Here is a 14,176-nt window from a genome sequence, read left to right on the forward strand (position 1 = left end):
TGTTGGGTATCAATATGGAATGGTGCTAAGGTTTTAAATGTTTTTGGCCCCATCCGGTAGGGCACTCGCCTGCCATGCGGCTGACGCGGGTTTGACTCCCGGCCCGGGTCCTTTGCCGACCCCTCCATATCTCTCTCCCACTCATTTCCTGTCCTACTCTTCACTATCCTGTCCTAATAAAGTTGACACCCCCCCCCTCAAAAATAAGGTTTTAAATGTTTTAAATGACAGAACTACTCTCAAGCCGTGCAAGCCGAACAATATTATTGCACGCCTAGCAACCAATCAAAAAGCGGCATGAAATTCCAGAGTGTCCTCAACCAATGGTGACACAATAACAGCCTTATCATTGAAGTGGCTGCTCTCAAAACGTGACTGTGATGCTTGTGTAAAACCCTCACCCCTCACACTATGATCTTGATCATTTCAGGAGCTCAGCGGCAGATCTGTAATATTGTGAAGCTTTGAGAAAATAGCCGTCTCAATACCAGTGGGTGCTGGACTTAGTCAAGTAAATTGTAACAACAAGAATAAAGTCTGCCGCCAAAACGTCATATTAAAAAAGAGAAATGGGAGCCTGGTATTACAGAGCTTTTTTCTTGTTGTTACATCTTTAATATTGCTCTCAAATCCCCATAGTCTAAAATCTTCTGAATCATTGCAATTAAAGGCATAAAAACTTATGTTGTCGCGCATCAAAGCTCTCAGACATTGGTCTTCTCGATGAGGACGATGGAGACCAGCTCCGCATACTGTTGACTCTTGACCCCTGGCAGTGCGGCCTTCTTCAGCTCTGGAGAGCGCGGGTCGTGCATGAGGGACGTCAGAGTGGCGATGGACTCGCGCTTCTTACGCCGCTTCTGAACACAGAGCATATGAAAGGTTAAACTAGAAAAACATGAAACTACAAATTTCAGCATGTAAAAGGTAGAGAACTACTGTGAAGTGAAAAACAGGCCCTCTGACAAAATAGAAAGGTATAGAACTGTAAGGGTAAGCAACGTAAAAAGGTTTTTCTTTTTCATTTTCAAAACAATTGCTTATTTGTCACTTGTTGTTGTGTTTTCTAAATACGAACATATACTTATATGTAACTATTGTTCTAGCACTTCTATTCTCTTTCTTATACTCAGTGCAGAGCTAGAGGATGAGACAGTATACCTTCTACATAAAGGCTTGGTCAAGAGTAAATGAAGACTGCTTACCTTCTCTGAAGAGTGTCTTTTGCTACAGAGGTGAGAGAAAAAGAAGAAGAGTGTATTACACAATGGCATTATTATATTGAAGCAGTTGGAAGTTCAGTGCATAATGCAAGCTTATTCAATTCTTCATGCTGCAAAACTGCATAACCAACAATGCCCTCTTGGGGTCAGCATTGCCCATGTCAGGGCAAGAGCCGTGTCTAAAGATACTGTATACACATACAGTATACACACATTGGAGAGGGAGTGGACTACTGTCCTTTCTTTTTCCCCCACTCACATTAGTGTCGCACACCTCCACGTAAACACCTGACATCATCACTTATCTTTGCAGCCTTAGTCATGATGTACTAACACTTTAAATCACAGCATATGTTTGCTTCTGGATTTTTTTATGTGAAAAATGACAATGTCAAGAGTGACACTCCTATAGGACCTGTCCAGCCTGTGACAGTGACGGTGAGGCTGACGCGGATCCAGAAATAGCACCTGCCACCAAGCAACCGCCAACACCCCCACCCAGGGCCGCTAACAGCTTTGGCCGGGCCCAAGACAAAGTCATCTGAGAGGGCCCTCCCATCCAATACATGTAATGTAATGAGGACCCAATTTTGGGCCCCCTCTCTACCCGGGTCTGGGACAACAGACCCCTTTGTCCCACAACCCCACCCCCCACCCCCCCCACACACACACACACAGACACACCACCCCCCACCCCCCCAGTCAGCTTCCCAACCCCCACCCCTCTCCCCCACGGGCCAGCCTAGTATATTCCCTTTGTCTGGCCTTGTCCCACTAACCCTCCACAGCCACACAGCAACGACCTCCTCTCCCCACTGACTGATGCACAAACAGCAGAGTGAGACTGTGTTGTGTCAATATGAGCTACCTATCAGGCTACATTGTACTACACTAGCGTTTGGAGGTTAGGGTGCGCACATCCACAAAAGCAGTACATCCAGGTGCCAGACAGTACCAAAAGTGGTAGACAGTGGGATAGATTCGTCATGAACTCCAAAAGAATATAAACTTTATGTCATTACAAACGGCAACGTTTTCGATCCACTGTCTTGTAACTCCTACCCTCTCCCCACTGGCTGATCCACAAACAGCAGTGAGTTGGTGTTGTGTCATTATGAGCTAGTTGTTAAGTTGAGCTACCAAGTACATTCAATTGCACTACACTAGCGTTTGGAGGTTAGAATGTGCACATCCACAAAAGCAATACATCCAGGTGCCAGACAAAAGTGGTAGACAGTGGGATAGAAAGGGCCGCACACACTGGGCATGAGCTCCAAAGAATACAAACTTTATGTCATTACAAACGGCAACGTTTTCGATCCACTGTCTTGTAAGTTGAGCTACCAAGTACATTACATTGCACTACACTAGCGTTTGGAGGTTAGGGTGCGCACATCCACAAAAACAGTACATCCAGGTGCCAGACAAAAGTGGTAGACAGTGAAATAGAAAGGGCCGCACACACTGGGCATGAGCTCCAAATAATATAAACGTAACTTTATGTCATTACAAACAGCAACGTTTCGATCCACCAGTGGGATCTTACTGAGGAAAATCGCACTGGTGAGATGAGATGAGATGAGACGAGATGAGATGAGATGAGATGAGATGAGATGAGATGAGATGAGATGAGATGAGATGAGATGAGATGAGATGAGATCTTACTGAGGAAAATCGCACTGGTGGATCGAAACGTTGCCGTTTGTAATGACATAAAGGCAGCTTATATTCTCTGGAGCTCATGGCCAGTGTGCGGACCTTTCTAAAGCACTACAGTAGCACCCCTCGGGGTTGTGTTTGTGGTTGCGCTACGTCGCTAACAGCCTATTGTTAGCTCATCTCGACCATCACAGCCGCTCTCGACGGAACACCGGCATGGGCCAGGGAGGAGGCCAGACCAAGGCCACCTTGGCTTGACCACAAACAAAACAAAACGAAAACAAATAAACAAAAGAAGTATTGTCCCTTAGCAGCGCACAACCCTCACTCCTACCGTCTACACGACACAAAAGCTGGAAGTGATTGACAGATGTGTCTTGTTGTAACCGTCCCCTGGTTTTCATATGTGTTTACGTGAGCTGGAGTGGTGTTTGTTTGTTGGGCTTGAAGGTAAAAACAGATTGCTGAAACTGATCATTTGTGCCCTCGTATAACAGTCAGTCTGCTTCTATTTTTGTCTTGTTACAATGCATTGGGAAGCACCCGAAAAACCTCTCACTTCAAACAAGCTATAATAAGCCTTTCTTTAAGAATAGGCCTTTCTTTAACAAGAGAGGACAACATTCAGCGTGTCCTCCCAGACTTGTAGTTTATCTCTGATTGCAGTCTGTGTGTCACTTGTGTGCACATGATGAATGTAGAGAGACAATTTCAGCCAGGGGAAATCCATGTTGAATACAAAAAGAGTCATGTGGTGGTTTGGGTTGCAAATTAACACCATCCACTCTATGAAAAAATAAAAAATGAGTCTCTTCAATGAAATTAATTTATAGTGAAAGACAGAATGAACAGACTGGTGCACATTCACAACACCATGGCACAGCCAGCAACCTTTTTTTGACTGTCTGTGTCTGTTTTTGCCAGAGGAAGTGGGGAAGACTGTGGTCGGTCGGGGGGTACGGTACCATCTGTTACTCGGGGTGCAGTGCAGTGCCGCGGCCGCAGTGTGCAGTAGGCCTATATCCTGTTTGTGAATAGCAGAGCGGCACTGTTGGTTTTACACGAGGAACCACAAGGGAGATCAGGTGAGCCGATCTGATCAAGGTTTCCTGTTTGTGTGCTTGACTTGTTTTCCACCTTCCACCTGCAGCCTAGCGTGCCTGCTTGCTTGCCAGCCTTGCGTGCCTCTGCATGGGTGTTGTAGCAGGGGGGGCACAACAGGGGCACCCAGCTACCAGGAGGCCCAAGTATAAGGATCACTGAGTTACCTGGTCTGTAGCTTCTTACTATTATAATAGACTAGAGGCTCTGCGGCAATGGGCTAAGTATTAGGGCGCACTGATTTAACTGAGCCCCAAGTATAAAGCGGCATGAGTGTAAAGGGCACTGAGTTACCACGAGCCGTAAGTACAAGGCAGCATGAGTATAAGGGGGTTAGTTAGTTAGCATGTTCTCAAGTATACGGGGGCATGAGTACATGTATGTGGTGGTATAAGTTACCCCAAGTGTCCCCAAGTACTGTATACAGGGGCATTGAGTTACCAGGTCAGCAAGTATACTGGGACATGTGTATAAAGGGAGCCCTGGGTCCCCAAGAGTCCCAAATAAGGGGGCATGGTTACCAGACTCCCAAGTGTAAGGGGGCATGGTTAACAATGATCGATTCGGCGATGCAATCCAATGCGGGGCATGGACGATCCAGAATCGATCCGGCAATTTCCAGAATCGATCCGGCAATTTTTTTAAGTTTTCCCTGTATATTTCGGGAGCAAATGAATGTTAAATTAAATGAAAGCACTTCAAAACATTGCAGGACTGATACAGACTGATACAGAAAACAGCCAATAAATTGCTGCTCAGTATCTGACTACTTGTATTGCCTCATCATGACTGATTAAACATTTGCTTTGCATTCAGTAGATAACGTAATGCATTGCAATGCATTGTAGAATTGAATCGGATCGGATTGGATTGCATAGAATCGAATTGAATTGGATCGCTACCTCCCGAATCGTGATCGAATCGGATCGTGAGGGCAGTGCCGATCCACACCACTAATGATTACCAGACTCCCAAGTGTAAGGGGGCATGAGTATGAAGGCGCATGAGTCGTGGGCGCTGCTCGTGGGAGTGGCGCTGCTCTGTGGCGACTCCAGTGAGGGAGGCGTGCAGATTAACTAACTAACTAGTTCCCAGGGTCGGTCATACTTATGAGGGCCCCAAGTACTGTGCAAGGCAGCTAGCCTGGGAACTCCCATACTGCCTTTAGTTCTACACAATCGTTTCGAATCTCACTTGTGATTAGGTCTGGTGTTAACCAGGCAACAAGGCAGCATGAGCAGGGACAGATTGTGGAATGTAGTGCATCTGGTCAAATTAAAGGCAGAGATTCTTTAAGTATGAATATCCTGGTCCCTGCTACAGGGATGGGTGGCAGTGAACTCTGCCTAACATGCATAAAGCATTGCATGGGTCTCGTGGTACGGTGGCAAGTAGCCATGTAGCCTTTTACTGCAGATGGGGTCGCCAACGGGCATATTCACCATTTCCTGAAAATACTTAACTACATCATAACAACATTGCTATGACATTACAGAGAGCCTTAAGTAACATTAAGACATAGCTATTACAATCAATACAGGCTCTGTGCTAAGGGGTTAAGGTCTGCCTAAGGACGAGGATTACTGTACAGGTGTGTGGCATGTAGGGGGTATCTCCACTGACCCACTGACTCTTGGTGACCTCAGCCCACCCCCGGGGCCTGTGACAGGACACGGTAGGCCCACATCCATTAATCCATGCCCAGGGCACGAGAAGTCTGGACTTTTAATTTAATTGAAGAGGGGGCAGGGACATTTGATCTGGTTGTGCATATATACCTGGGGCCTATTTGGTGCTATGCTCCCTTGTACCCTTGTGCCCTTGTGTGTCTCTGTGTGTCTACGTGCATAAGTATAAGCAGAAGCTCCAGAGATGACAGCCACGCTGTGTTACTGACCTACCTGGGCCGCTGAACACAGGGGTCCATGGGGAACGGGGAGAGGAGAGGGAGAGGAGATGAGAGGAGTGGAGAGGAGAGGAGAGGAGAGGAGAGGAGAGGAGAGCAGTGAGGAGAGGCGGTGAGAGGAGAATATGAGAGGAGAGGAGATGAGAGGAGAGTAGGTGAGGGGAGGAGATGAGAGGAGAATAGGTGAGGGGAGAATATGAGAGGAGAGGAGAAGAGAACAAGGGAGAGAAGAGCAGAGGAGAGGGGAGGGGAGGGGAGGGGAGGAGATGGGGAACGGACAGAGTAGAGTAGAGGAGAGGAGAGGAGAGGAGAGGAGAGGAGAGGAGAGGGGTGGAGAGGAGATGAGCACAGAGGAGAGGAGAGGAGAGGAGACAAGAGGAGACAAGAGCAGACTAGAGGAGAGGAGAGGAGAGGAGAAGAGAGGAGATGGGGGGAAAGGAGAGGAGAAGAGAATAGAGGAGATGGGGGAAAGGAGAGGCGAGGGAGAGGAGATGGGGGAGAGGGGGAGGAGAGGAAAGGAGAGGACAGAGGAGAGCAGACGAGAGCAGAGGAGAGGGGGAGGAGAAGAGGGGAGTAGAGGAGAGGAGAGGTGGAGCAGTGAGAGGGGAGAGGAGAGAGGAGAGAGGAGAGGAGAGGAGAGGAGAGGAGAGGAGAGGAGAGGAGAGGAGAGGAGAGGAGAGATGAAAAGCCGCCCCTGGGCTGCAGGGGAAACCCCATAGAGTGACTGCAGTGAGTCTGTACGTATACACTGCAGTGTGAGATAATGAGGAAGGACCCACAGAGCTGGCCTGATGTGCTAAGAGTGGAGATTGGGGCTGGCTGTCCTACAAAAGGCTGGGGCAGTGTGTGTGTATGTGTGTTTCTGTCTTTGGTCTCCGTCTTCTGTCTGTCTGTCTGTCTGTCTGTCTGTCTGTCTGTGTGTGTGTGTGTGTGTGTGTGTGTGTGTGTGTGTGTGTGTGTGTGTGTGTGTGTGTGTGTGTGTGTGTGTGTGTATGTGTGTGTGTGTGTGCGTGCGTGCGTGCGTGTGTGTGTGACTGCAACGACACGCTACTACATGTGTGGGAGGTTGTGCGTATGTGTGTGTGTGTGTGTGTGTGTGTGTGTGTGTGTGTGTGTGTGTGTGTGTGTGTGTGTGTGTGTGTGTGTGTGTGTGTGTGTGTGTGTGTGTGTGTGTGTGTGTGTGTGTGTGTGTGTGTGTGTGTGTGTGTGTGAATGCGGGGGTGGCTGAGGCCCGTGTAAGGTGCTGTTTTTGTCCGGGGAGCCAGGCGGCCCGCGTTTAAGTCCAACCCAAGGTGATTTCCCCGTCCAACCCTTTTTCTCCCACTCTCTCTCTCCCACTCACTTCCTGTCCCACTCTCCACTGTCCTATCGCGTTAACGTCAACAATCTTCCAAGACATAACTTCCAACAGAAAGCCGGAGTGATGTTACACCCTGTAGAGCAGTGATTCTCAAAGTGTGGTCCGCGACAGAGCTCAGGTGGTCCGCGAGGGGATTTCTACTTTTCAAAGACAAGCTAGCAGTAGGCTATATTTGTAACATTATTACAAAGCTAAACAAAGCTGAAGTCTCATTTTCACCACAGTAAGACAGGCTTGTAAATGTGAATAAGAAGTAAGTAATCTGCATCGAAAATAAGCAGTGTCAAATTAGCACCCGTCAACAGTCAATTCAATTGACAGGTGGTCCCTGAACATTTTTGGGGGGACGAAGTGGTCCTCGGTCTGAAAAAGTTTGAGAAACACTGCGTAGAGCAATGTTTCCCAACCTTTTTTGTGTCATGTACCCCCTAAGGCTTTTCCATTGTGCCATGAGTACCCCCTAACTCATGTTTTACATCACTTTTTCTATTGCAGTGTGACTATGTTCCGTGCATTTGTTAAAATATCTTTTTCCAAGTACCCCCTGCAGTGTGCTCGTGTATCCCTAGTGGTACACGTACCCCTGGTTGGGAAACACTGCTGTAGAGGACTGGTGGGGAAACAACTGATGAGAAACTGAAACCGGGGTGATGGTGGTATGGAGGATGGTATGTGAGGGACTCATCTGTTAGTAAGTAAAAAAATCCCCAGGAAACCCTGTGAGTTATGTGTCTCTGGGACAGCCCCTTATGCTGTCTGGGCTCTATGTAGTTGGTGCTGATTTGGTCTGCACACTGAAACACACAGTAAAGGGGATCACCACACATGTTTCATGCAGCACACACACACACATGCACGCACAACACACACATACACACACATGCACGTTTACAGACACGCACACACACATGTACACACGCACGCACGTGTACAGGCGGACACGCGGACACACACACACACACACACACACACACACACACACACACACACACACACACACACACACACACACACACACACACACACACACACACACACACACACACACACACACAGACTATCACACAAGCACAAATATGCACACACTAACAGACAAATACATACGCACAAAGACACACACACAGTAGTGCTGCCGATTATGTAGAGACTCACCACAAAACACCATGATAAGGATGGGTTGATGGGAACATGCAACACACACACACAGTCACATACACACACACACACACACACACAAACACACACACACACACACACACACACACACACACACACACACACACACACACACACACACACACACACACACACACACACACACACAAGGTGCAGTCTATTCACCAGAAAACATACAGGGCGATGAGGAGTGTGATGGACACACACACACACGCACACACACACACACACACACACACACACACACACACACACACACACACACACACACACACACACACACACACACACACACACACACACACACACAAGGTGCAGAGTCCACTCACCAGAAAACACACAGGGCGATGACGAGGAGGACTGAGATGGCCACAGCGGAGGAGAAGCAGATGCTGACGAAGGCCACTGTGTGTATATTTGTGTATGAGAGAGAAAGAGAAAAGAAAAGGAAAAAGTGTCAACTCCATCCATATACTGTACTGTCCAGTGGAGCATATCACCAGAGATTCTTTAAGTATATAGAGATATGCCAATGTAATAGGTTGCTATGGGCACCTAACATGACCAGGTTCCGTTCTGCCTAAAGGGGCGTGTCATAATACTCCTAGCATTGAATAGAACAGTCCTTAGGTCTGCCTAAAGGGGGATTCCCCCCCCTCCCCCTTGCAATAATAGAACCCGGAAACAATGGGCCAATGGAACCTCTCTCTCTCTACTCTCTCTGGTATCAGCGCTTGGGTAAACCTTGTCCTAGCCCCTCATTACAGATAGGAAATTGTTTTTGGAGAGTGTAGTGTGCATTTTCTTTCTTTTTTTTTCTCGAAAGTGCGCTGCTGTTAAGACCCGAGGCAAAAACCCGCTTAAATTACCGGTGATGGATTGCGACCGAAACGCTTCTGACAGAGACTCTCAGGAGAAGAAGCTTAGACGAGAGAACAGGAACTCGGTATACATGATTTTTTACTGTACCCTTTCCTGTCTTGGCTGGATCACTGAGCCGGGTCAGGGAGCGTGGTGTGGTACTGCTCAGTTCAGCTGCGGATAAAGGCCCAAGCTCCCAACACAGGAGCACATGGGGGCTTTCCAGGGGCAGAGCTAAGGGGGGGGGTTTGCAGGGCATTTGCCCCGGGGCCCAGGACCCTCCTGTATTAGATGTGGGGACCCTATGGTGATCTTAGCAGGCCGTATGGGGGGCCCAGTGTCTTGCCCTGAGGCCCTGTATGTAATTGTTCTGCCACTGGCTAGTATACAGAATGTAAGGCAGCAAGGAGAGTTGTAGGCTACTGTCAGCAGCAGAGCTATAGGGGGGCCAACAGGGCATTTGCCCTGGGGCCCAGAACCCTCCTGTATTAGATGCGGGGGCCCTATTGTGATCTTGGCAGGCCGTATAGGGGGCCCTATCAGTATCTTGCCCTGGCCCCTGTATGCAATTGTTCCGGCACTGGGGCTTGCTATACTCATAAAGACTATAATGTCACCCGCAGCTACATGTAAAGATGCTCACCAGATGAACAGTGGAGTATTGCATGAACACAAGTGATAAACCTAGCTAAGTCACCTACAGGACGTGCAACCTACAGGACGTGGTAAATGTGCTAATAGATATCCCGCAGGCTTCAATTTGTCAAGGAAATGCAGATTCTAGGTTCCTATATTAGCTGATTTACCTCTATCTCCAGGTTAACTGAAGCTGGATTGCTACTGAACCACTACCTTGGAATACCGTCCTGGTTATTGCTTGGTTCAGCTGCGTCTAAAGACTCAAGCTCCCGCCAGGAGAGCTACAAATCCCAGGTAAGGATGGGATTTGAACCTGCAGCTTATATCAACCCACTAATAGGGAATGTGAGCTGGGATTAGACCATCGTTAGTTTTACCCTACTGATGAAGTGTCTTTGCAATGGTAATCCTGCTCAGTACTAGAGAAACTGCAGGTTCCGACATCATACAACTATCATCCGTTTCTATAAAGCTAGGAGAGGAAAGGAAATGGGGAAAGCCTTTCAGCCCATGCCATTTAACCCTGTAAGACAGCCCCTGTAATAAATGAGCTGTTACCAGAATGGCAATCATGTCTTAATGTATTGTTTGAAAGGTGAATTCCGCTTTAAGGCTCTGTGCACTGCCATAGTGGTGTAGAACTATGGTAGGTTTGTCAGGGACTATTACAGCATCCCACAGGTGGAAGGGCACACATTAAGGAGCTACAGCCTTTAGTTTATAGCAGGGGTCAGGAACCTATGGCTCTAGAGCCACATGTGGCTCTTTTGGGAACTATATATGGCTCTTACTTATCTAGGGTTGCCAACCATCCCTTGAAATATGGAATTGTAATGTATTTACAAATAAAATTACGGGTTCCATATTGACTTGAAACCGGACAAGGTAGGTTAAAAGGTGTTAGAATGCAGGAAATTACATCTAAGAAATGCAAAATTCTCCCTGACCCTCGCCACAATGAAGTTGACAGTTGGCAACCCTATACTAACCTGTTATCAATAAAAGCAATAACTTGACAGTACACTCTGAAATGGTTGGGCTTAATTGAAATACATGCTTTATTCAGTGTTTTAAAAAATGGTATGGCTCTCATGAACATTTCTTTAAAAAAAAAAAAATGGCGTTTATGGCTCTCGCCACCAAAAAGGTTCCTGACCCCTGGTTTATAGTGACTAAAAGCAACATCATTCCCCAAACCTAAATTAAATTGCCCATCTTTGAATACAGTTCCAGTCATGAGCCACAGCCTTGGTCTGCTATAGCCCCAGAGCAAGTGAACTTAAAGTAAAGTTAACTTTTTGTCCACGGGTAGTTTTTTTGTTAGCTAAAACCGAATACTCATCATGAGCGGCCCAGGTCTGGTGGGCTACTGTACGGCTACTCACAGTGCTGGGCCTCCTCGCTGGCCACCTCCACCTGGATGTAGACAGAGGCCGTGTGGTGGTGGAAGGAGGCTCTGCAGAGGTACTGGCCGGCGGCCATGCTGGACGTCACGGCCCCGGGGAACACCAGCGCTCCGGTCAGCGGCGAGATCTCTCTGACCACTGGAACAGCTGAGCCGTCAGTCCTGCAGAGGAAATACACACATGCAAGCGCGCGCACGCACACACGCACGCACACACACACACACACACACACACACACACACACACACACACACACACACACACACACACACACACACACACACACACACACACACACACCACGGACTGACTCATAGTTTAGACTGTAAATGATTATTATGGCTAATTAAGTCCACTGAGATCGGAGCTATGCAAGACTGTGTAATTAAACTGGGAGTCATTTTGAGGATAAGGGTTTAAGGATTTTTTTTTTCGCTAAATAAACTCCAAGAAAATGGTGTTGCCAAAAAAGGCACACTACTGTGTGCTTCTTATTTCATCATAAAAGAATGATACGGGCAATTTCATGAGAGAGAGAGAGAGAGAGAGAGAGAGAGAGAGAGAGAGAGAGAGAGAGAGAGAGAGGAACAGGCAGCTATTTATCTACAGTAGAAGATTAATTGAAAATCACATTTCCGACCTGAAATGAAATGTAACGACTATTTGTCTTTTGGTCTTTTTCGTCGTGGTGAGATGGACACAGAGAAAGAAATACTGAAATGAAGATCTACAGCTTCATGGTTTTCTCATTTTCAGACTTATGAGCCAGTAAGTGCCATCACTGCTGCCCAATTCTCCAATCCTCCAGCCCTCCCCCCTCCTTCAAAAAATTCCCCCCTCCCTCGCCACAAAGCCTGGCCTCGTGATGTCTTAATTACACTTTTATGACAGTTTTACGATGGCACTCTTTTGTAAAACACCGCCCATAAAGCAGGAAGAGTGAAGGCTCATACTCGGAGGGGGAACAATGAGAGGGCAATTTATGGCCAACTATAAAGCACAAATATTAAGCACCCGCACCGGACAGAATGCCACCGACCAGAGATCTCTCCCCCCCCCCAAGGCGTCTCTAGGATGCCTGCTCGAAGGCCAGCCACATTTTACGTAACCTCTCTCTCCTGTTTTGGTAGCCCCATAAGGCCAGGGGCAGGGGCGCATCTTGCCAACAGACAAGGCAGGCAGCTGCTTGGGGCCCCCAAGCCTGTAGATAGTGAATAACAGCCCAAACTTTACCACAGTAGTGGCAATTTTGGTTCAAATGTTCATTCTTTTGCATTTTCGCTTGGGGCCCCACCTGACCCTAGAATCGCCTCTGGCCAGGGGTATGCTTGCTGTGTGCCTGAAATTGCGCACGCAACCACGTGTGACCAAGTGCACATACTTGCTTCAGAACAACCAGAGAACTTTGCACAATACTCGAGGCATCATCTGGGGACAGATAGCCAAAGCATGCCGTCTGTGTGCATAACGTGTCCACGCACATCCTGCAGCAAGCACATCCCCATCCTAATGCATGCCGTCCCACCAGTGGACCGCTGTGATAGTCATTGAGAGTTTTTTCTACTGTAGTACTACATAACTATGACATTACACAGTGTCTTTATTAATGCATTACAACTTCGTCCTAGCTAGTCTTGTAACAGCCAATTTATAACTGGACCCATGTCTTTAACATTTCTCTAAAAGGCTCATCATGAGAATTATGTGTTTGCTGTGGACATGGTGGTTGAATAAATAATGATGAGACTGATCTTCTGAATGCGGTTTTCATGTAGATAGTTCCTTTTCCACCCAAAGTTTTGTTTTTATGTTTGAAGTTGAGCATGTCCATCACTGCTACTCATTGTGAAACAGACCATTTTCTTTTGCACACCTCTGTACTTGTAGGAGACAGATGTGTTGGATCTGCCTGTCTGCTTATTTCCCTTAAGGCTCATCCTAAATTGATTCAATTTCTGTTTTTGTTGCATAGGAGAAATGCAGAGATGCCAAGATTGGAGCAAACTGTTTTGTTTTTTTCACATTCATCCACTTATTCTCAGATTTTATTTCTGTCACATCGAATCACATCGAATTGGCCAATCCAATTACAATATAAAGCGGGTTTGTTTTGGCTAGGCTAAATGTGTTGCATCATGCAAACTACGTTGAACAGGGGGAAAAAAGCAGAGATAGCGATCTCAAGCAATACAGAGTTTTGTTAAGCTTCTCACATAGCGTGATAAGCTCTTGTTCTCCTTTCCGCAGTAGATAACAGCAATCAGCAAGATCTTGAGCTGACTTTTGACTGAACTGTTACAGTACCTCGAACAGGTGATCTGGCTGCCGGGCACATTGCCGGACACTTGGAGAAGTATCGTCTGGTAGGTGAGATGTTCCTGCAAGGCCAGTCTGCATACCGCAATGCCCTCTCTACGTTCACAAGTGGTGTCATTCATCACCTTCATAGAGGAGATATCTGCAGGGGAAAATAATCAAGAATCGGCATGCATTCACATAAAAAATGAGGTGTCAATATTTCATAGTAAGCTTATATATGTCCAAATAGAGCCATTCCCAACACAGTGTCAACAGTTAAAAAGTCAGTGTGAAATTTTGCAGCTGGCCAGTGTAATTTTAACTCTACAGCTCTTACACTACAGTGATATTTAGTTACACAAATAAAATGACCAATTATATATTATATTATATTATATTATATTATATTATATTATATTATATTATATTATATTATATTATATTATATTATATTATATTATATTATTATTTAATTGTCAAACACTTCCTTGTAAGCATATCAACATGTACCACAATACATTATAAAAAAAAATAAACAGACTTTCAA

General features: G+C 46.6%; 1 protein-coding gene across 1 annotated transcript in view; it reads right to left on the minus strand.

Annotated features, from left to right (window-relative positions):
- Nucleotides 1–702: 702 nt before the first annotated feature.
- Nucleotides 703–14,176, minus strand: part of si:ch211-149e23.4 (uncharacterized) — a 41,638-nt gene continuing 28,164 nt past the window's right edge. Inside the window, exons 10-14 of the mRNA XM_063204643.1 lie at nt 13,636–13,789; nt 11,311–11,492; nt 8,755–8,830; nt 1,206–1,227; nt 703–860 (exon numbers count right to left, since the gene is read on the minus strand). Of these exons, the coding sequence (XP_063060713.1) occupies nt 705–860; nt 1,206–1,227; nt 8,755–8,830; nt 11,311–11,492; nt 13,636–13,789 (590 nt within the window). The 3' untranslated portion in view covers nt 703–704. The remainder of the gene's footprint in view (nt 861–1,205; nt 1,228–8,754; nt 8,831–11,310; nt 11,493–13,635; nt 13,790–14,176) is intronic.

This window comes from Engraulis encrasicolus, chromosome 8 (genome assembly GCF_034702125.1).
Source record: "Engraulis encrasicolus isolate BLACKSEA-1 chromosome 8, IST_EnEncr_1.0, whole genome shotgun sequence".
Taxonomy (NCBI): Eukaryota; Metazoa; Chordata; class Actinopteri; order Clupeiformes; family Engraulidae; genus Engraulis; species Engraulis encrasicolus.